The 24095-nt window shown below is 34.8% G+C and overlaps 1 protein-coding gene and 1 long non-coding RNA gene across 7 annotated transcripts in view; one reads left to right on the top strand and one right to left on the bottom strand.

Moving 5' to 3' along the window:
- Nucleotides 1-24095, bottom strand: part of LOC123797216 (uncharacterized) — a 210469-nt gene that overhangs the window by 36139 nt on the left and 150235 nt on the right. The window lies entirely within an intron of this gene.
- The window catches only part of CNKSR2 (connector enhancer of kinase suppressor of Ras 2), a 255489-nt gene that overhangs the window by 86638 nt on the left and 144756 nt on the right, over nt 1-24095 (top strand). For all 5 annotated transcript variants that reach the window (XM_087860268.1, XM_087860267.1, XM_045804992.2 and 2 more), the window contains exon 5: nt 15586-15627. In XM_087860268.1, the coding sequence (XP_087716394.1) occupies nt 15586-15627 (42 nt within the window). The remainder of the gene's footprint in view (nt 1-15585; nt 15628-24095) is intronic.

The following is a 24095-nucleotide window of genomic DNA, read 5'->3' as shown; positions in this document are numbered from 1 at the left end:
CTGTGAACTTGCTATCCCTATCCACATATTCACATTACCTAGAGTTGAAAATGGAGAACTCAAAATATGTAAAGGTACAATGCCCATGTATAATACTCAGTCCTACAGAATGTGTGCTGTAAAAGGGATATTAAGATTCAAGTAGTAAATCTATGTAAAGTTTTAAAGTGGGGATATAAGTGGGGATGGCATATATTCTATGGTTTGTGTAGTCAGTATTAAAACCTATAAAAGCCCAGGCAAGATAGCCTCTCATTCATCTCAGACACAACTTTAAATACTATTTTTGCTATATTAGGGTTAGTGTTTAACCCTTCCTGAATCAGACATTCTAGGTGACCTGAAAATTAGACTGGGGCTCTTGAGATTGAAACTGGGGCGTTTCAGACAGAAAACCAGGACAAGTTTTATATGTAAATTTTAAACAATATGGATTATATTACTTAGCATACTTGGTGGGGGGAAATATTAAAGGTGATTCTGGTTTTTTTACTCTGTATTTAAACAGTGTATTTAGTTCAGTGTAATTATACTTAATCCTTTGTTTTCTTCAGCTGTTTTACTTCATCATGAAGTAGCAAAACCAGTATCTTTTTAAACTTCTCTATATAATCCTTATATACTGAATCAGAAGTTAGATCTAAAACTATTAGGCATAGTACCCAGATAACTTGAGGACTTTTATTCTAAAGACAAATGTAAAACTAAAAATATAGAATTTGCAAAGCTGAGATTATATTACATATCTATGACTGTATCTCTTAAAAGACCTAAAATATAATCTTATAACCAAAATAAATGTAAATATACACATAGAGAAATCCTCATTCTTGATATAAAAATATAAAATGTTTATTGGTAGCTGTAAGTTTTCTGATGGCTCAGAATGAAAAGGTAAATAAGAGTGATGAGATTACTGCATGCTATGACTTTAGGAAAGCACTATTTAGAACACTGGGACATAATCACTTATTATTCTTCTAGCTTTCTGACACTGGCCTGAATTATGAACAAAAATTTAAAAACTTATATATTATATGAAAATGAATGCTGAAATAGATTGTTTTCATAACTTTGTTTTTTTTGAAAACGTAGACTATATTATATTATATGAGCATCCTGCCAAAACACTTTTAAAGATGTAGACAGTATCACCATCTGCAATAACAGAACTAGAGGTATAGTGTACTATACTAATCCAATTCTTTTACATGGCAAATGGCAGAATACTATTTCTCAGACATCTGTTTTCTTCTGTGTATTATATTTTTTAATTTATGTAATACTTTACATATATATACAAAAGAATGCAGGTCATATGTATGTTATGAGGTATAATAATAAATCAAATACTCATGAATATGTCATCTAATAAGTAGAACATTACCAATATTGTTTTAGTTACATTTGTGCTCCTCCCCTATCTCATCACCCTGCCTCTTCTCAGGGTGTTTATTAATTTTTTTCCCTTAAAATAGTTTTTTTTTAAGATTTTATTTATTTATTTATTTTAGAGAGAGAGTGTGTGTGCAAGCGGGGGGAGGAGCAGAGGGAGAGGGACAAGCAGACTCCGCGTTGAGCGCGGAACCTGACGTGGGGCTCAATCTCACGACCCTGAAATCATGACCTGAGCTGAAATCAAGAGTCAGACGCTTAACCGACTGAGCCACAAGGCACCCCTCCTTAAAATAGCTTTATATACTTTTCTAAACATCCCACTTAATTATGCTTGTCTTTGAGCTTTGTAAAAATGGTATCACTGTGCATATTACTTGTTTCACTTGATTTGTGTTTCTGAATTCATTTGTTTTGTCCATTTACTGTAGTTCATTCACTTCATATAATACTTAGTTGTGTATATACTCCAGTATATTTATTCATTTTCCTGATCATGGACATTTGGATGTATACCTACTTTTAAATATATTACATGGGAGGGAAATTGCTGTGTTACATAGTATTGCACATGCTCATCTTTATAATTGTGCCACATCCTGTTCTGAAAGTTTTATTGCTTTTATTTATGTAATGTATTTTCATTGTCTTCTTACTCTCTGAATTCAGTATGTTTGCCATGCTGTCTTATGATGCATTTCATCTTTTAAGAGGCTATTAAAATTTTCTCACAAAGACCCTAAAAAGATAGAACTTTTACCATTGTTGCTATGTTATGTACATGGAAGCAGATACAGAAGGATGGGTTACGTGATTCTTATCCCTACAGGTGATAAAATAAAATTGAGAAGAGAGTCCCTGATATGTTACCATTTGTCTTGTACCATGATGATTCTTTTTAAAGAATAAAATCAAAAGTAATACCAGTCCATTTAAGAAAAGATTCGCTGTGGGAGACTTGGTGAAAGCACATATCTGCCTCATGCATCTCTGTGTCTCCAGTGCCTGGCAAACAGATGTTTGTTGAAAGAATGAAAGGACTCATTTTCCCCTTAAAATTCCACCAAAAAAAAGGGCTACAGGTTGTAGATTTAGCTGCTGTAACTCACTGTGATGCTGATGAAGACCTAAAGAGAACTAACACACACACACACACACACACACACACACACACACACACAAATTCTTTTCAAAGTTGATGAAATCCAGGTCTATTGTCATTATTACAAATACACAATTAGTCCTTTAAATTTTAAGGCCGCTTCTTCCTATTCCTTCTCCTATTAATCCTTGCAACTCCAGGAAGATGAGTGGGGGAGGTAGGAAACAGTGGTGACAGTATCAATCTCCTCCGTGAAACAGGTAATGAGCTAGTGAATTGGGGAGGGGAGGGGAGGGAACAGGAGAGGAGAGAAGGGGAGGGGAGAAACAGGGAGGGGAGGAGAGGTTTCTGTGGAGAGGACCAGAATCTAAGAGGAGAGGGCTGGTTCTGGAGCTAGGAAAGGTTACCATTACTGTCCAGTCTGCTCAACCTCCCCAAATAAATCCATGTGTACATTTTTGAGTATCATTTGGAATGCTTTTGTAGCTTAAAAATTCCAGTTTTGATTTGATACGAAATTTGGAAACCTGAGCCATAAAGGAATATAGAATATAATGCTATGAGACTATGTAATGCCACAGTGGGAGTTATAAAGATACCTAAGCAGGAAAAATCAAACGGTTCGATTAGATACTTTTATTGGTCCTGGTTCTGTAACTATTTGATGTATCTTACTACAGTTTAAGTGCCATCCTGAAAGGCATTTAAAAATGCCTTTCAAAATGTCTACAGTTGTGCTATTCAGCAGTTACTAATAATATAACTGTTAATTTCCATTTTAATGTCTCACTGTTTTCCACAGCCCTCCTCACCCTACTAAGTATCTCACTAGGCTTTTTGTTTCTTCACATTTAAACTGTCTACAGAAATATTTTCCTGCTCTCTCTCCCAACTGAACTGCCTTTTAGAATTGAAATGTATACTGCCATGGTCTCTTCTGTTCACTTTTGTACCCCTTCCTCAAATCCTATCTAGATAAACCCTATTCCTTAAGACATTTAAAAATTATTAGGAAGAACAAAACATCTATATGAAGTTTAATGGGCAGGGAATAATAACATTGCTATTTTGAGGTTGGCCAAGTGCTTTTACAACACATTATCAGAATCAGATTTGTTCCTCACGATAATCCGGCGAAGTAGGTAGACCAAATGTCATTATCTCAATTTTGTAAGTGAGTAAATGGAATTTCAGAGAGGGAAAGTGACGTGATAAGTGACATGGCCAGGACTTAGATCCATGCTTTGACATTGTAATACTTTCTGCTCATTGCTCCTCAAGTTTGGCTTTACCTTAGAATGAAGTGAGGACCTTTTTAAAAGCACTGATATCTGTGCCCCATAAGACTTATTAAATTAGACTCTTTATGGCGAGGCTTGGCATCAGTAGGTTTTTTTTAAGATTTTATTTATTTATTTGAGACACAGAGAGAGAGAGCGCGCGTGCGCGCACAATCAGGAGGAGGGGCAGAGGAAGAAGCAGGCTCCCCGCTGAGTAGGGAGCCCGATACAGGGCTTGATCCCAGGACTCCAGGACCATGACCAGACCCGAAGGCAGATGCTTAACCAACTGAGCCGCCCAGGTTCCCCGGCATCAGTAGTTTTTAAATTAATTCTAATATGAAGCCAAAGTTGATAACCACTGTGCACATAGTTAACTAGCTTAGAATGAGATGAGTATGAGGTGAGAAGAAAATATATGTGTTCAAGAATGGTGTTTTCTCAAAGGCTGGTCCATGGACTATGATTCACCTGGGGAAGCTTATAAAGATGCAGATTCCCTAGACTCTGCCATAGGTTGGCTGAGAACTATGGATCAGTAGGTTCCACTATTTACAGGTGATATCAGCCCAGAGGCCACACATTTATAAAGGAGTCTAGTTAAAGTTTTGAGTTCACAACTCTAGTTATCAATTGTTCATAGTCAATCGGTGCCATAAATGCATATCCAAAAGGATTAAACATGTTCAAGACATCAAACGTAAGATATAAATGAAAATGTTCATTGTGCATTTGTAATAAGGGGAAAATCTGTATTAGAAAGGAATGTGCTGGGAACTAGGGTTAATAAAATAAGAAGAGACAGGGGCACCTGGGTGGCGCAGTCGTTAAGCGTCTGCCTTCGGTTCAGGGCGTGATCCCAGAGTCCTGGGATCGAGCCCCGCATCGGGCTCCTCTGCTGGGAGCCTGCTTCTTCCTCTCCCACTCCCCCTGCTTGTGTTCCCTCTCTCAGGCTGTGTCTATCTCTGTCAAATAAATAAATAAAATCTTTAAAAAAAAAAAAAAAAGAAGAGACAGTAATAGCATTTTTAACATGTTATGAATCTTTATGCCTTACATGGATTATCATCAAAATCATTACACAGATTTTCATACTTATAAAAGATTAAAGTGTACCAAAAAATATATAGAGAGGTACTAGTTATAGGCACCAATTTTCTAAGGCATTTGTTTCTGCTGACAAAGTAGTTTTTAATAACCCAGGTTCCTTGGGTTGGGTCAGAATGACCAGCAACATCAGACAGATAATTCAGATGAAATCAGGCTCTAACACAAGTGAAATAATGGACTGAAATTATAATCGATAGTGGCAGATTGAAGAACTGGTCAGAATTAAGTAATTAGGACAAGTGAGCATGAACAAGACTAATAAAATGAGGCAAAAATGATATACAAACACAAGATGGTGAAAAGCTAGATTTGCACAAAGCTAAGAGAATGCAGTCTGAGGCTGACTGCAAATTGCAGTTGTGAGGAAAGACATAGCGTGTCTGAAAAGTAGGACATTTCCTGAAATGAAGTACAGCATGTAAAATTCATGGAATGGGAGCACCTGGCTGGCTCCGTCGGCAGAGTATGTGACTCTTGATCTCAGTGTTGTGAGTTCAAGCCCCACAATGAGCTAGAGATTACATTTTAAAAAAACAGAGTTATTGCATTAAACTCTGCATTGGTTAGGTCTTCATTTTCATGTGTGTTCTAATTTTATCCCTTGTATCTGGTGGAAGATTTTATCAGTCATGTTAAGCTAGATTATGCTACAATAATAAACAACCTGGAAATATTTGTACTTTTAATATCACTCATGTCCAGTGCTCATGTTTCATATCCAGCCTGGATGACTATAGCTGTACTCCACATCCTCCTCACTTCAAAGCCCAGAGTAACCTCTTGTTGAACATTGCTGGTCATCACAGCAGAGAGGAAAGAGAGCATGGTGTAACTATCAACTAGTTCTTAATGTTTCTGCATGCAAATGGGACATAGCACATCTGCTCGCATTTCATTGGACAAAATAAGTCATATAGCCATCACTGACTTCAGTAGCTACGGGAAGTTTACGTTTTCTCTAAAAAAGGGAATGTATATTTAGAAATCATAATACAGGTCTGGCACAGCAATGAATCCATAAAGAATTCCAGTACAGCATTATACTAGAATTTTAAGGACAATAATCTTGTTTATTTGAACATAAGGAAAGCACCATAAAATTAAATTATGTGGAAAAATTTTTAAATATCCAAAAAAATATGTTAGTAAAGGTTGAGTTTGAAGAATTTCTTCTCTCTCCTCAATGGTGTGTTTTTATGCACTGGTGTGTATCTTAGTATTTTAAGTATAATCTACTGCAATATTGGTGACGATAGGTTTGGTGGGAGGAAGAAGACCTTTTAAAGTTTTCCAAAACATAAAATTTTGTCTTATAATCACTCAGTGTTACTACTAGAAACCCTAAATGGATACTGATTATTTATGATAATGATTTTTGAGGGTGTACAAAATTAAGCCTAGATGTAGGCTGGAACTATTACTTGGACAATTTAGTATTTATTAGGATTTAAATATATTATTATCAACAATGATCTAAAAATATTGAGTGCTTGGTATCAATGTTACCTTTTCAGATGTTGCATATAGTGAAAAGAAATGCTTCCATTTTGTCCAAGAAGATGCAATCTAAATAGATAAAATGGACAAACATATATATGGTCTAAGGAATTTTTGAAACTAATACTTGGAATTTGTTTCAAATATACCATAATTTCCATTTATTTTTCTGGCAGCCAAGTGGACGATCTTGAACTGATGAAGTAAAGTTTAATTTATATTTTCATTTATGATGGATCATAGAATTTATCTTTGCTTGAACTCCTTAGTTGAATTTGTCACAAGGGAAAAATTGTTTCTCATCACTTAGACCCTATACATTTTCTTTCCTTTATGATGTATTAGATGGTCATTTCAGTAAGTAACTTGAACGTCTGGAAGCTAGAGAGGCTTTTTATTACAAAGAAATGTTAGCTTTATTGTATGAATATAAAATTCTTGACATCTTTTACATAATAAGAATCTTCATGCATGCAGAGAAAGCCCAATTATTTTTGTTGAAAATATCTGCTGAGATCATGCAGATTAAAGTTGAAAACCAAACTCATATTTAAAATTATTTTAAAACTGAAATTCAGTGTATTTTGGCACAAAATTAGAGTGTAGGGAAACTAAATGTACGTGCTAGTTTGGCAATTACAAATTTTGTTTTTAAAAAATGGCTTTAAAAGTTTCATTTGTGTACCTAATCTCTAAAGCCAATGTGAAATGTGTATTATGGAATGTGAAAATAGAGAGTCAATGGACTAAAATATTCATAACTGGTAAATTGAGACTATAGAGTGTACAGAGCACCCTGAGGGATTAAAAGAGACTGTTCAGTTCCTTCTTTAAAAATACTGACCATCTAATGGGAGAGAGAAAGACTAACAGATAACTGATGGAAACATAATATCTGTGCAGTTAGTACATAGTACCCAGGCCTTTCAAAAATATTTAGGTCTTGACTCAAGACATGCAGAATAAACAAACTAAGCTCATGATGGGGATTAGCTCACTGCTTCTTCAAGTTGTCAAAATAAAGCTATTAAAGTTACAGGGATCACAGTCTCACCCTAATGAGTTTTATGGTCATTAACACCTTAACTTGACATTTTTACTTTTTATCCCTTTTGACACTTCAATCTTGATAAGCCTCAGTAGTTTTTAGATTTGTTACAGAGCCATTAGGATGCTGAAAAAAACAATCAGCCTTACTTCTGCCTACATTCCCAAGTCTCTATATGCTTAAAGATTAGTTGCCACACCCATTCAACTATTGGGACAGTAGTCTTTCATTGTGAAGTGAAGACTAGAGAGATTAAAGCCAGACTGGGGGGACACCTGGGCGGCTGTGTTGGTTAGGCGTCCGACTTTTCATTTCAGCTCAGCTCATGATCACAGAGTCTTGAGATCAAGGCCCATGTTGGTCTCCATGCTCAGCGGGGAGTCTGCTTCTCTCCTCTTCCTTCTCCCTCTCCTTCTGCCACTCACCCCACTCATGCTCTCTCTCTCTCTCAAAGAAATAAATAAATCTTAAAAAAAATAATAAAGCCAGATAGGGCTTCATTTTAGATGGCCTCTGAGGGAGGAAGAACTGGGCAGAATTTTGAAGAGCAATATGATGCAAGGTGCAGAAGAATACGGCTATGTTCACTGATAGACTATAGACGACCACTAAGGTCATGGCCACTCACATTCTCCCATCCCTTGTTTATTGCTCTTTGTATGTTACAACTCAATACCTTTTTTAACCTAATGAAAATCTTAGCGGATTCTTTTCAAAATGGGTCATTTTAAAATTTCAAGAGGGGTGCCTGGGTGGCTCAGTCAGTTAAGCATTTGACTCTTGGTTTCAGCTCAGGTCATGATCTTGTAGTCATGAGATCAAGCCCCACTTCAGGCAGGCTCTGTCCTCAGCGTGGAGTCTGCTTCAGATTCTCTCTCCCTCTCTTTCTCCCCCCACTGCTCAACTCTCTCTCTCTCTCTAAAATAGATAAATAAATAACGTCTTTAAAATTTCAAGAGATACCATCCTTCATGAACTCTACTCATTCCCAAAACAATAGCAAGAAGACTGTTCCAACAAGTTTTTGGTCATTAAGCCAGTCAAAATGGTGAAAGTGTTGCCAAGGAGGTGCTTGGGGGTGGTTGGTTATACCTCTGCCTGCCTTGTTTGCCAAGGACATTTATATATCTGAAATTTAACAGGAGCATTTTGATAACACATTCAAGAAGACCAATGACTGTCTTTTCACTATGGACGTACTTTTCACTCAAGGCACTCAGTCAGCTTTTGCTCTTTGAAGAATCCAAATTTAGTCTGGACTTTTATTTTCCATTCATTGCAAATCTTTTACCCCTGGCACTGCTTTCTCTGTGCCCACAAAGCTAGGTGATGAATTCTTTGAATTCCTTTTAATGGCTCTTTTCTGTATATCATCCTACAGAGAGAATTGCTTTCATTGTACTATGCTGCTACTGTAGATGTCACAATAGACTGGAATCTGCTCTTGCGGAAGGAAAAAAGAAGCGAAGCATCTGGTCAATAACTGGAAACTAAACTCTCATGTCTTTCTTTTCAGATGTTGCTTTATTGTTATTTGTTTGAAAATCTTATTAAATGGCTTCCCATTTTGTAACTGTTGGAAGGACCATAGTATATTTCTCTAGACCTGACATTCTGGCTGGCATGGTGACCACTAGCTGCATGTGGCAACTGAAATATAAATCTAAATTAATTAAAACTAAGTAAAATTACAAATCCAGTTCCTCCTTTGCACATTTTAATTGCTCAGGAGCCACATATGTCTAAAAGCTACTGAATTTCAAGCAGCACAGACATAGAACATAATTAGGATAATTCTCTTATCGCTCTAAGCTTTAATAAGTATGTCTCTGTAATACCACTTTCTCCCTTTACTCCTGGCCACACAACTAACCCTTGCGTCCTGCTCCTAAATGTAAGCATTGTCTGAGCTTCTGTCCTCTGCTACCTTCTCACTACACATATTCTTTTTTAATGAATTTGTTGTTTTCTTGTGCCTTTAACTATCTCTTCAGTGTAAATACTCCCAGATCTGGCTCTATTTTAGATCCAATTCAGTTTATTCAGTTGCTTGCTGGACAGCTTTGTATAAAATGTCCTGTCTTTCAGCCACTTCTAATTTCACATGCCCAAAATATAATTATTTTATTCTCCCCAAAGTCTCTCCTAACATCTCTACTCAGCCATTCATCCATTTGCTCAGGTTTGAACCCCTAGAGTAATGTTTAACTTTCCTCTCCCCATTATTCTCTATGTATGAATCAGTCACCCAATTCTCATTCCTGGCTACACGTGTGTCAGGCACCTCTCCTCAACTTGGTTTCCACCATCATAACTACAGTTCAAGCTTTGATTACATGTTTACATTTTCTATTGAAAGAGCATTCCAACTGATCTTGCTGCCTTTAGCTTTTAAATCCACAACTTCTTCCCCATTGTTTTCATAAAACGTATATTTGATCACATACTTCCTATGCTCAGACATCTCTGAGCACTTCCTTGAATCAGAGTAAAATACGCACTCCTCCATCCTCCTTAGAGATGAAATGTCTACTTGATATATCTAGGAAGATACACAGAATTATAGAGATTCATTATCTGAGACATGACTTGAAAGTTACTCTTATAACTAAGGGAAATGAAAAAGAACTATGAGAAAAGGAACAAGAAGAGATGGCTATTAGAGTTGTTAGCTGGACCAGAGAGTGTGGACTCCACTCCTCCTCCCCTTGCCCACAACACACACACTCACCATTTTAACGTGGCTGTTGAACACCAACCATGGCACTATGTAAGCTACCCTGACTTCAAATGCTCCTGAAAAAAATTCACAAGCAATTATCAGTTGACCAAATTAAGTGTTGTCTTCCTTGAATGGGGCTTCAAAATAAATTGTTACTGAAAAATAAAAATTTTATTCCCTTCAAAACAAAATTTCTCCAGGCTAGCATTCGTAGCTCTCCACAATATGACCTCATGTTATTTTCTAGACTTTGTTTCCTGTTGCATTCATTCCACATATCTTATGCTCTAGCCTGGTGTGCTTACTTCTCATCATGCCTTCATTCATGTGTTCACACAAGCTGAAGTGTTCTTTCCCCGTGAACCCCCAACTTCCAGATTCAAAAGTTATTTAAGGTCAGTAAAATACCTCCTCTACAAGGTCATTCCACAGTTAACAAGTTAGGATTTATCTGCTTTTTATGGGATCTTCTGTTAGTATTTTTCACATACCTTATATTACTATTTGATTGTTTTCTCCACTAAATAATGAAATAATGATGGCCAAGGGTCAAGTTTAATTTATCTTTGATTATGTAATAGTGCCTGACATTGAATTGCATTTACAAGATGCCCCAGAATTCTTTTTTGGTGAATGGAGTAAATGAATGAGTGAATGAATAAAACTAACACTAACTCATATGAATCGCTTAAGCATTGAAGACATTTTGGTACCTTGACAATATGTGAAGTATTTGGTATGAAGGTGCCATTATTAAAGGTGTGCATGGATGGATTATTTAAATATTATGTACAAGCAAAACAATATTTTTAAAGGCGCCTGGGTGGGTAGCTCAGTCGGTTAAGCATCTGACTCTTAATTTCGGCTCAAGTCATGATCTCAGGGTCATGAGATAGAGCCTGCCTCCTGCTCTGAGGTGGGTGTGGAGCCTGCTTGAGATTCTCTTTCCCTCTTCCTCTGCCCTTTCCCTGTGTATGCACATATGCTCTCTCTGTCTCAAAAAAAAAAACTAATAATATTTTTATATTATATGTACAAGTATACTATAATATACCAACAAGAGACATGAAAGTTTATGGTATTTATAGTTATAAAGTTCCATGAAATATAATTGTATACAGCATTAGAAACATACACTATTTTTCTTCACTCTCTTGCTTTATGTATTAAATATTTATAACCTATGAGCTGTTCCTAAGACTATAATACACAGTTGATGAGAAATATTACTTTCACTGAACATCATGACCCCAGGATGCTTAAAATGTGTTGACAAAGTATGGAACATCAATGGTAACACATAAGATAGAAGTGTTTCTATGTGTTCTGCTCAGTATGGCAGTTGCATCACTATTTCACAAAAACAATAACTGATTATGATCCTGTGTGGGCACGTAGCTCATCTGTGGGAGACAGTTTCTGTGCATACTTAGGTTTTACAAAAAGAAAAAAAATGATCAAAACTGAAGAAACACTCTCTATCTTTATGAGTATTATCTTATTAGGAATTTGATGCATTTAAATGTGCAACACATGGTTTGTAGAAGCGTTATATGGACAAAGATAAAGAAGAAATTGCAAATGTCATTTTGCACTCACAGTAAAAGACAGCATGAGCCACTGAAGAGAATTCCTAGGAGTATATAGTGGCATAGCTCTAAATCCAATTTTAAAAATCTAAATTTAGTCCTAACCTAAAAATAAGTAGAACGTCAGAGGTGTACCTTTTCTTAGCATGAATAGGTTCTTTAAAATGTGGATTTCTCCATATTCAGTGCTATTTTCTTTTTAAAACTTGGGGTATGATCTTTTGGGAAAATATTTGGCCCTAAGTGTTAATAAAACCCACTTTTGAGAAGCCAATATTTTAAATTCATATCTTGATGGAAATAAAATAACTTATTAATAAAATGAATCCCCTAAGGTAGAGTATGGGCTATTTAAATATTTAGCATGATAAAATGAACTCCTTAACATGATAGCTTAAGTAAATAGAACATAGTCGTTTAGTTTCTGTTCTTCTCCCTAATATAAAGTAGCAGGTTAATATGTACTTTTTTGTATTGTTCTGTTCTGTTTGGTTTTTATTATGCTGCGTCGCACCCTTGTGAAAGCCTTTGGCTTCAATAATGAACAACCCGATCTGGCTGAAAGAAGGTAGAAGCAGTTATTCAAAGTAGTGAGCAGTTGAAGAAAGAAATAAGTTTACTAGGAGGAAAAAAAGAAAAGCCAATCAATAAATGGAGGGAATGTGTAACAAAAGCAGATAGTTCTGAGGAGTTGAGAACTGTTTAGAGTGAGCCAGCAGATACTAAGACCCAATTAAAAGCCACCTTTCCTGATTTTTTTAAGGCAGAGTTAGTTGTTTCCTCCTCTGCTCCCCCAGCCCTATGACTTTGCCTTTATTATAGTAATTGTGAGTGTCCCAAATGTGTCGGTGCGGATTTAAGCTTTAATAAGTTCGCATGTGTGAGTATGCTACAAGCATAACGCAAACATCCTTTGACTATTCCAATTTCTTTTATAGTCATTTGGTTTTGTTTATTTCAAGTAGTAAGTTTTTAATTTTAATATTTATGACAGTTTTTTAGACTGGTGGAAAACCTTATCCACCTCAGTCACGGGATGTATCTCTTTTAGACTTTGTCTTGTTGGTTGTGTCAGAATTGTCAAGTATACATCAGTACTTTATTCTTTAAATAATCTTAAAGCTCAGATTATAGGTATAATCCTTTTAGTCACTGAGAATCAGGAGCTGATGAATGCGTTTACAAAGTTTTGAAATTTGACTTGAGCAAGGTATATAGCACAACACAGTGGTCACTTTGCATTTTAATGAGAAATATACCTGTATTTTAAAATTTTAAATAATTGGCCTTTCACATGTTGATTTCTATATTTTTGTGGCATTCGTACTTGTAAAGTTATTGAAGCTTAAACTTCACGAAGACATTGAGATTCTACATATTTTAACTTACTTATGTGAATGCCTGTCTCCTTAAACTGCGGCTTTCTGAGTCAGGGGCCATGTTTTATTCGTCTTTGTACCCTGAACACAGTTGATTAATATTTTCTGAAAAAGGAGGAATAGTACATCTATTATACATTGTCCAATTTGTTTAATATATTCAGTATTACACAACTGTTACTAAATATATTTAGATGTATTTGGTACATACAAAATTTAGCATCAACTGTATTAATATATGTAATAATTAATATGTACTTTACTGTTTCCATCCATTGCAACTATTATTTTTTTAGAATCCCAAATTGCTCCATCTTTGGCCAGTAAGAATCTCTTCATGTTGACTTCTGAGTCCTGCTGGCACAATCCTTGTAGAGCTTAATAGCTTCTTTCTATCTGTGTCACAGTACAGTCCAAGCTTATCTTGTACATTTCCTACCCCAGATTGGGACTCCACTGTTTTCCTTGAAGGCCTGGGAAATGGTATTTGAAAATCACTAACTGTGAGGGATTTATTCATTACTCAGTTGGTTGTTTATGTCTTTTCAGTGGGCAGAACTAAGAAATACATACAGATGTGTATACATAATACATCAAGATACTCTAGGTTCTACTTACCTTCTTATATATGTATCTACTTTGTCTCATGCTAAAATTACTTAGGACACCAAAAATGATAGAATGATAGTAATATCACGTAACTGTTCGATTGCTTCATCCTATGAAATGCAGTAGGTTCAGCAAAACAGTAACAGACTAACAACACTACTACCAACAAACAATATGATTACTGACAATAGTATAAGATTTTGTTTAGTAATTTTTTTTGTTATGTCACACTAGGGATGTGCAAGTAAAGTATTATATTTTGAAGAACTTGAAATAGTTATTCTCTGTGTGATTATTGTATCACTAGCAGGATATCCATTTAGATCATATTTACTTTTTTCCTTGAGGAGAATCCCTTTGAAGCTTAAACATTTAATCATATTCTCTGATTCTGGGAAGGTAGGTAAATAATCAAACTTGCATCCATTATAGCTGAAGCAAGTTGTACAGGCACCTTGGGGAAACTGGGCAACTTTGCAGCTTTTCCCAAATCATCTCTTACCAAAGTAATTGTGTTTGAAATTAATTCTGTAAAATTGGACTCTTCCAAATTCAGATGTAAGTACAATGTACTTTCCCAGTATAAATGTTTTATCTATACCTTATCTCCCCTGTTCACATAATTCATACTTACTTTATAGAGACATAGATATGGCTAAATTTGTAACAAACTTCTTCTTTGGCACAGAAGCCCTTCAGTATGGCAAGGCCCAATCCTTAAGTATTTCTATTAGTTTGTGAAATGAATCAGACCTAAATTTAACTTTAAAACTTTTGCTCCTGATAAGAATATGTAATACTTCTGACAAGGTATTGTGGTGAATTGGCATTATCAAAAACTATGTTCAACAAGATTCCTTTTTTAAAAATTATATTCAGAGGAAAAAATGAAATGGGCTATCATTCCTTAAAATATGCAGTACTGTGAAACATGGTTATTCTTTCAAAATTAGATGGTCAAATAGTAATTAGTTAACTTTATATTTTGAAGTAAAGGTAATTAGTTTAAATTTTTAAAATAAAGACATAGAACAATAATTCATGATTAAAATATATTTATCATTTACTGTATGCCAGATACTGTGCTAAGCTATTTATTTATTTTCTCATTTAATCCTCACAGTACCCTTATTGGGTTACTACTAATATTATGCCCATTTTATAAGTTTCTTAAGAAAAATGAACCATAGAAACAAAGTTTCTAAGCAAAGATTACTTTGCTATATTTTTGCTTGTTGTAAATCTAACAACTACAGGTAAAAATACAATGATGATTTTTAAAAACAATTTTTTATAATTTCAAAGTTTCAAATTTAGGTAAGAACTATGAACTTTATATTTATTAGTAATGTGTATCAATTTTAAACACATAATATAAAGGATATGTGATAGCCTACAACACTTGAAAATATAAAATCATTTTGAGACTAAGACTATTGAAATAAGTATTAGTGTTTTTCCTAATGTTCCAATCTATAATAAATTAGTATTTGAAATGTTGGAAATATTTCAACAAAAAAGTATTTATCACAAATAAAATTTCAGATAGAAAATGGTTAAATTTTTTTTTAATATTTGATTTTGTATGTTTAATGTATATTATTCTTTATTATATGTGTGTAAAATTGGAAATTATAGTTAAACAAAAATGAGAATATCTCTGTAACTGACCATCAGAGCTAACTACTATGAATATTTTAGTATATGGCATTCCAGATTTTTTTCCCATTCTTATTGCTATTTTTGCTTGAATTGTCAAGACTTTTTCAAATTGTAGTTCATTTCCTAAGAAATTATTTTAAAAAGCATGTTTGATTTTTTAAAAACTAATGCATATGTTTCTTTTTTTTAAAGGATTGTACTGTGTATGAAACAGAGAATAAAATTCTTCATGTGGTAAGTATGCTTGGATTTATTTTCATCTTCATTAGAAAATATTTCTTTAACTAGTAATTAAATATAAAGTTATAGCCTATAAAAATGAGCTCTGCGTATCTCATAGGAAAAGTACAAAAGAAGATAAAAAGTATAAAAGAACAGGTTAAATTAGTTACAACCATTCTTTTGTATCCTAATAAGTATGATACAATGTGACACAAATTTTAAGATTGTAGTATGTAGCAAGTTTGGAATGTAATGAAAAACCTAGAAAAAAGAGAATTTGAAATCAGAAATTTTTTTGTGACAAAAAGAGAGAAAAGTATTTGGTTATATAATAGGGTAAACAGCCTATCATCATTTGGATGAAATAATAAAATAATCAATCTGCCTTTGATCAGATTCTATACTCACCAAATAACCTTCCAGATTTTAATTTGGCAATATTCGTTTAATTAACTAATGACTTTGCAGGTATTTTATGTTATTACTAGAAATGGAATGTAAGTATATTATACTTTATAGAAAGGTATCTCCTTTCTTGTTAATGAACAGTTTGCTATTTTTCTTTGTAAATCTGTAACTTGGTTGATGCTCATCTGTCCTGATAACTTCTTCACCTCTGTTAGAAATAAATGACAACATAAGTAACATTGAAGAAGTTTAGAAGGGAATGCAATATTTTACTGTGTCAATTTCACCAATTTCACATTCCAGCTAGTGAGAATTTAAAGATCCTGTCTGATGATGGTTTGAGACTGTGGATGGCATTAGCCAATCAGTTCAGCTCAGAAAGCACTTGTATTTTTTTCTTCTTCTTTTTTTTTAATTTGGATTTCTTCTATTATTTTTTTATTAACATTTCTTAAGTTTTTATTTAAATTCCAGTTAGTTAACATACAGTGTAATATTAGTTTCAGGTGTACCATATAAATGATTGGACACTTCCAGACACATCACCCTGTGCTCATCACAAGTGCCCTCCTTAATCCCCATCACCTGTTTCACCCACCCTTCCACCCACTTCCCCTCTGGTAACCATCAGATTGTTCTCTGTAGGTAAGAGTCTGTTTCATAGTTTGCCTCTCTCTCCCCACACCCCCTTTGTTTGTTTATTCAGTTTCTTAAATTCCACATATGGTGAAATCATGTGGTATTTGTCTATTTCCACTTCTCCCTTCCTGGCCTTTTAATGTGCTAGGTTTTAGTAGAAGGTTGTATACTTGTGTGTTGCTTTTCTCACAATAAGATTCTTTGTTAAAAATAATAAAGTAGTATTAAGTAATACCAACTACTTGGTATATGATGCTGGAATACTTTCTTTAAAACAAAATATTCAAAAAAGTCTCTTTCCAGATTCCCTGTAGTGTAGAGGAAATCACATTAAGTAAGAACTATCTGAACCCTAATTCTAACACTTTGTATCTCCATGACCTTAGTCAAGTGCTTTAACTTTCTTTGAGATTTTTTAACGTGAATTTTAATTAAATAAATTAAAAAACTTATTGCTGTAATTGACACATAACATTATATTAATTTCAGGTGTTTGACATAATGATTTGATATTTGCAGGAGACTTTGTTCTTAATATGTAATATGAGAATATTAAGATCTGCTAAGTACAATCGTTTATAATTTCATGACCTTCTTTCCAGTACTTATGTGTTTTTATTTTCCCTTTTTTCTTTTTTATGTGCACCAGAAAATAAAAACTTGGGTTTTGATATAACTTGTTTAGAATCAAATTATGACTAAATTTGAATGTTCTCTTTGTTACTATGATAGTTGAATCAGAGTACTCATACAAATGAGTAGATACTACAGTAGCTTGAGTAGCTGCATACCTCAGCTACTAGAAATAGAACATCATCTGTCTCAGCCCAGACCCAATCCCTATATCTTTATTTTGTCTGGAGGGTAGGGGAGGCAATTATGAAGAGGAAGGAGAACTTATCATTTATGAAAACCTACTATATCCTAGGAGTTCCATAGGCAATATAAGCATCAGAGTACTCTTCAACAGCTGGACAAACTGAGATAGCTCAGAACAGTTGTGAGGTGTGTCTTTTCTTGAAATAGGTCTTTATTTAAGGATAAGCAAAGAAAAAGAATGGGAAAGAGAAGAAGTATCCCCTCATATATCAGAAGGAAATCCTTCCCCATGCAGTAAGTTTATTAAGAACATCTCTTTAATGATCTCAATAAGAATCAAAAGAATATCGTTTGCATTAAAATAGAATACCATCTTATAAGGAAGGCAAAACCACTATAAATTGAGCACAAAACGAACTAAAAAAAGTCTTTAAAACTAATTGAACATAATAAAAAATAAAATGAAATAAATAAAACTAAGAACATGGAAATAGAAAATAAACCATGCTGATAGTATTAAAAAGCATACTGGTTATTGCAGAAAATTGAAACGATGAGACATGAAATAAACTTTATTGACACTCAGATTTTTAGTAAATTAATAAAAAGACAAAAAATGAGAGAAGATAATGGCTATAGAGGATAGGTTATGGTTAATGCACCTTCAACTAATTATTAGTTTCTAAAGAAGAAAACAATAGAAAACAATTAAGGGTATAATAGAAAAATTTAGGAATAGAAATTGGGAAAATTGAATTTCTCAACAAAGTCAGAAAGTGAATTGGAAAGATAACAGCTTCAAGATATTTTCTGGTAACATTTTACTGTTTTACGGCAAGAAGCAACTACATTCATTTAACCAGTGAGAAGAGACACATGAGAGGTTGTAACTTCAAAGAAACAGGAATTATGCTGTACTCAGATGTGTACTGTGAAACCATAACTGCCAGAAGACAATGAAAATCCGTAAATCTTTTAAGAAAAGTAATGCCCCAAAATGTTTATATCTAAATTATCATTCATGTGTGAAAGCAACAAAAAGATATTTTTAGATCAGCAAGATCACTAAAGTACCTTTTTGAAAAATGTATTTGAGTAAGTTTACCAAATAAATGAAGCAAAAGTTTCTAAATCTAGAATAGGAAACTTGTGGTAGCAAAGTACTGGGGTGAAAAACAAATCAGATGCCATTCATGCTGCTATAACAAAAAGACCCTAGATTGGGGGGCTTAACCAACAAACATTTCTTACACTTTTGGAGGCTAGGCAGTCCAACTTAAGGGCACTTGCAGATTTGGTGTCTAGTGAGAGCTTGTTCCCTGGTTCATAGAGAGTCTTCACATAGTGGAAGGGGTGAGGGAGTACTCTGGAGTCTCTTTTATAAGGACACTAATCCAATCCAATTTAAGAGGGCTTGGCCCTTACGACCTAGTAACTTCTCAATGACTCCACTCCCAAAAACCATCACACTTGGGATTAGGTTTCAACATAAGAATTTAGGGGGAGGCACAAACCTTGAGTCTATAACAGATAGTGAGGAATAGAAAAATATATGAGTGCTACTATTTTTTAAATGAAGGTTATTATATAAATCAAATCGATAAGTATCATTAGATAAATCAGAAAGATAACGCAAATAACATTGGATTTATTTGTTTCTTAAAGAGAGAAGCTCCGCATCCGTAAATTATCACAAACACTACCATTACTTTCCAGTGGCAGTTTTCCTCAGAAACAAGGAAGCCCTGTAACACAGTAATGAAATACAAATTTTCACGTTACAAATTCATAAACACAAATACATATACACAAAAAAACACACACTAAAAATATTCAAATGCTGGTGAGAAACTAATGAAATTAAAATGGACATACCTTACTGCTAGGCATGTACATTCATTAAACCTTTGTAAGTTTTAGGCAGCTTTAAGACCCAGAAACATTAATACTGATATTTACATAGTATTTACAGTATGGCTCAGGCACTATTTCAAGTGCTGTATATAAACTAATCATTTGGGCCTCATAACAACCTTATAAGACAGGTTTTACTACTATCCTGTCCATGTTACAGATGAGGAAACGTGAAGAACAGGAAGGTTAGTTTACTTTTCTGAAGTGACACAGTTGGAAAGGATTTAAGACAGGATTTAACTCAGGCAGTCTGGCTCCTAAACTATCTTGGGAATCTGATGTAAAAACAAATTATAAAACACAATAAGATTTTTTTATAGCAAGAATTTAGAGCAGCATTATATAATAGTGAAAAATAGGAAATAACAGAGTAACGTGTCAGTAAATTATGGTGCAATTACAAGATGAAATATTTACTATTCATAGTTAATATTTGAAATTATATCTGAATATATAATTTATGAATAAATTACACTTTTGAATGTACCTAAAATATTTATGTTCCAATATTCAAGGAAAGATTCTAAATAATAATGTTAAGTAAAAACCAGATTAAAAGCATTATAAACATGTCATCATTGTTGAAAATTTTAAAAGAGAATATTCTATGTTAATATTTATTGTGTTTGCTCAGTAAGATAATAGCTGATTTTTAAAAAATTTTTAAATATCTTCCCAATTTTCTTCAATTAGTTTGCATTGATTTTATTTTTTTATTCAAAAAAATTTTTAAGAGTTTTATTTATTTATTTGAGAGTGAGAGAAAGCGTGAGCAGGGGGAGGGGCAGAGGGACAAGCAGGCTCCCTGCTGAGCAGGGAGCATGATGCGGTGCTCAATCCTAGGACCCTGGGATCATGACCTGAGCCGATGGCAGATGCTTAACCGACTGAGCCTCCCAGGCGCCCCAGTTTGCATTGCTTTTATAATGAAAAATTACACAAGTATGTATTCTATTAGATTCATAATCCTGATGGCTTTCAATGGATAATTTTATGGTACACATGCTAGATTTCCTGATGCTCACTGTTTTTGTCTTTAAAACAGGAGTTTTTTACTAGGAAGATCGGTAGGAGGAGAAAGGGATAAAGAAAGGGGGGTAATGAAGCATGAGAGACTATGGACTCTGAGAAACAAACTGAGGGCTTCAGAGGGGAGGGGAGTGGGGGAATGTGATAGACTGGTGATGGGTAGTAAGGAGGGCACATATTGCATGGTGCACTGGGTGTTATACGCAACTAATGAATCATCGAACTTTACATCAAAAACCAGGGATGTACTGTATGGTGACTAACATAATTTTAAAAAATATTAAAAAAATAAAATAAAATTAAGAGGAAAAAAATAAAAATAAAACAGGAGTTTTTTATGCTTAAAATTCTAAAGTAGTAGACTCTGAATACCAAAACACTGGGTGGAAGAGGGTTGGTTGCAGTGGTAGACAAAGATGTCTGTTAATATGAAACATGAGAATGAATAAAGGGAAACTGAACAACTTGGGTTTCCTTGGAATTTGTCAGTTAGTATAATGGAACTGACCACACAGTGCAGCCATAAAAGACAAAAAGGAAATGCAGATGATCAGTGCACTATACGTCTGAATGATTGTTAGCTAATGATAAGCAGAAAGGTATTTCCCCTCTATTGACCTGGTATTTCCCTTTCCGTTAGGCTTTGACCCTGATTACACTTTCCCTGATATGTTGGAGTACATCTGTTTTTGCTCTGCACAGATGCTGGTTTTATACATAGTAAGTCAGTTACAGGAAATCTGGATTTTTCTTGAGTTTTGTACCCCGCTTTCTCCTCACTCCCACCTTTCACTAAGTCTTTGAATCTGGAGAGAGAAGCGCTCCTGACAAGCCATTTGAGACCTTGTGCTTCAGCAGATTTAAACTGTGCTTGTCACAGCCCTGTGCTCTCGTTGCTGAGCCTGGAACACTTGCCAGGTTTGATAAACTCCAGAAATCTCAGGCCAGGCGTGATCATGAAAGTGACATTGTTTAAATCAGATTGTACTGAGCTCAAATACAACTTTTACATTGACCAACAGTGTGGTCTTATATATGGCACTTGCTTTGTACTGGTATTTTATCCCCATTGCTTTCATAAAAATAACAGGAGGAATAAAGACAATGAATGCCTGTTTTATTATGTTAGTGTTAAGATTATCTTTTTGTTATATAGTACTTTACAGTTTATAGGAAGGACATTCTCGGAAATGCTCTCTTATCTTTTCTCTTTTCCGTCTAAGCTATTCTTTTTCTTCACTAATTTAGGTTTGATCATGAATTAGGCTTATTTTGGCATGTTGACTCTTTGTTTTATTTCATAAACATTCATATAATTTTTTCCTGTCTTTAAATGTATGAGTTCTTTACTCCTGAACTCCATCTGGGCTGAGAGTCTTGTGCCTTCTCTGCTATCTAGACTAGAAATGGCTAAAACTAGACAACCAACAGGTCTAATGGAAGAGCCCGGAGGAGAAAATAAAGAGCTCATTTGAGACTTTTCCCACCATCTATGTTGTATCATTTATGTAAGCATAGATTTCTTCTGATTACCCCAAACCTTGAGGATATAAGTACTAGGACAGCAGCATGTTCCATAATAAAATAAAAATTATCATGTTGATATTTTATCTTTAGAGATTTCCTGAAAATAGTGGCACTCCAATAACATCATCAAAATAATTTTACATTGGCCTTCCAAATGTCCTTAATGCTTTGAAAAGGCAGCTTTGGCAATTATAGCTAGACTCTTCTCTTAAAGCTGTGGTTTGGAGCTATTGCAAGTAGAGATTTTTTTTCGTATGGTTGACATTTTGGTTGTTAACTGTAGCATTTGGACATGCAGATTTGGGCCATCTCATTAAACCATGAATTCTAATACTGAGTTTTATAGATGAAAAGCATCAAGAGGCTTCTTTGTTTTCACAGTTAATTGGACCCTTCTATATTGGTGCCCCCTTCACTATCTTTGTGCTCAACCTGAAGAAGCATGCTAACACTATTATTGAAATAGGCATTGATTTCTTGAGTGTTGTATTAGACTATCTTCAGGTTTTGACATATGGATGGTTAATTGCCTTATAAATTATTTTAACTGTAACTTAACTTCCTACAATCAATGTCTTATAGAGGAAAGAAGAAATCAGATAGAATATGATGGAGGTAAAAAATGTTTGTCTTTTCTAGGACAAAAGGAAAATATGTGTATATACTAAAGAGAATGTGGCCATACATAATGAATTAAGATAATCTCTTTTTAATGTGTCTTATTATGATTTGGGTAGACATTACGTACATCAGTGTATTTACATGGATGTCTTGCTAACATTACATTTGCTGATCACGTTATACATTATAAAATACTTACACGGACTGACTCTGAGTGTGCAATCCTTGTTCTCAAAGGATACTTGTTTTTGTTGGAGAGTCAAGTGAGGCAGAGTAATGTAGTAGAAAGAGTACCAGTTTGAGAGTTAAAGAGATTTGGTGTCCTGACCTCATTCTGGCAATTACTAGCTGTGAACAAACTAAATTAGCCTTTCTGATTAAGTTGGAGGATTGGAGTATCTGTGTTTTCTAAGGTCTAAATGCCATAATTCTTTGGTGATAACTCACAAAATCAGTAAAAAACAGTATGGTCTCATGAAGTGATAAATTGAAGAGCTGTCTTGACCTGAGACCGTTCTGTATGTGATCAAAGACACTATGGATTTTTTTTGACACTGTGAATTTTTTTAAACTACAGTTGCAGTCACTGTAAATGTAAAGATTTCTTCATCAAGGTAATGGAATCAATCTGGAGACAGAAATCAAACCGTAACTAAAACAACAAGTTTGATCTAAATAATTATTAAATAGGCTCAGTTGGTTAAGTGTCTGACTGTTGATTTTGGCTCAGGTCATGATCTCAGGGTCATGGGATCGAGCTCCCAGTTGGGCTCTCCACTCAGCACAGAGTCTCCTTGTCCCTCTCCCTCTGCTCTCTCTCAAATAAATAAGTAAAATCTTTTTAGATAGATAGGTAGATATTAAACTACGATAGAAGTGTACCTATACAGATGTAAAGAGAATGTAAAGCATTCCCTAGGACAAGATGGGGGGGATATATGCAAGGAAGTTCAACTTACAGTCAGACACTCTCCCACCAGCCAAGGGGTGCAGGCTGAGAGTCAAAACTCATTGCAGCCAGAGGGTTGCAGCTTCACTGGGTTGCCTAAGCCAGAGTTGGTCCACTGTTACCAGGCAAGTAGGAAACAACCTTCCAGGATATAAGCAAGTGACACTGTTGGGAGGGCTCATGGAGAGAGTGGTGTGCTGCTGTGGGTAGGAGGCTGAGAGGGCCCCAGGATGGTGGTCACTGAGCCCAGGCTGAGCTTGAGATCACTGAGAGCCTGCATGGTCTGGGCACCACAGGATGTTCTCATACACATCCATCACTAATAGACCGTGCAGCAGGAGCAAGACAAAGCAAAATGCAACACTGGGGAACCTGAAAGAGAAGCCTCCTTCCCCTTGTGATGTTTCTTTAGCACCCTCTACTGATAAGATCTTAACAGTGTGCTTTCTGTAAAGCAGAAATGCTTGAAGCGTCCTGACCATATCACAGAGCAAGCACTGAAGGGTGAATTTGGAGCCGAGACCCAATAAATTCATAATTGGCACAGTGCAATTAGCTCTTTCCTCCCAAAAAA

The sequence above is a fragment of the Ursus americanus genome, chromosome X (assembly GCF_024610735.1).
Source record: "Ursus americanus isolate L20-20 chromosome X, mUrsAme1.1.p, whole genome shotgun sequence".
Taxonomy (NCBI): domain Eukaryota; kingdom Metazoa; phylum Chordata; class Mammalia; order Carnivora; family Ursidae; genus Ursus; species Ursus americanus.
This window is presented reverse-complemented; position numbering and strand designations above follow the sequence as displayed.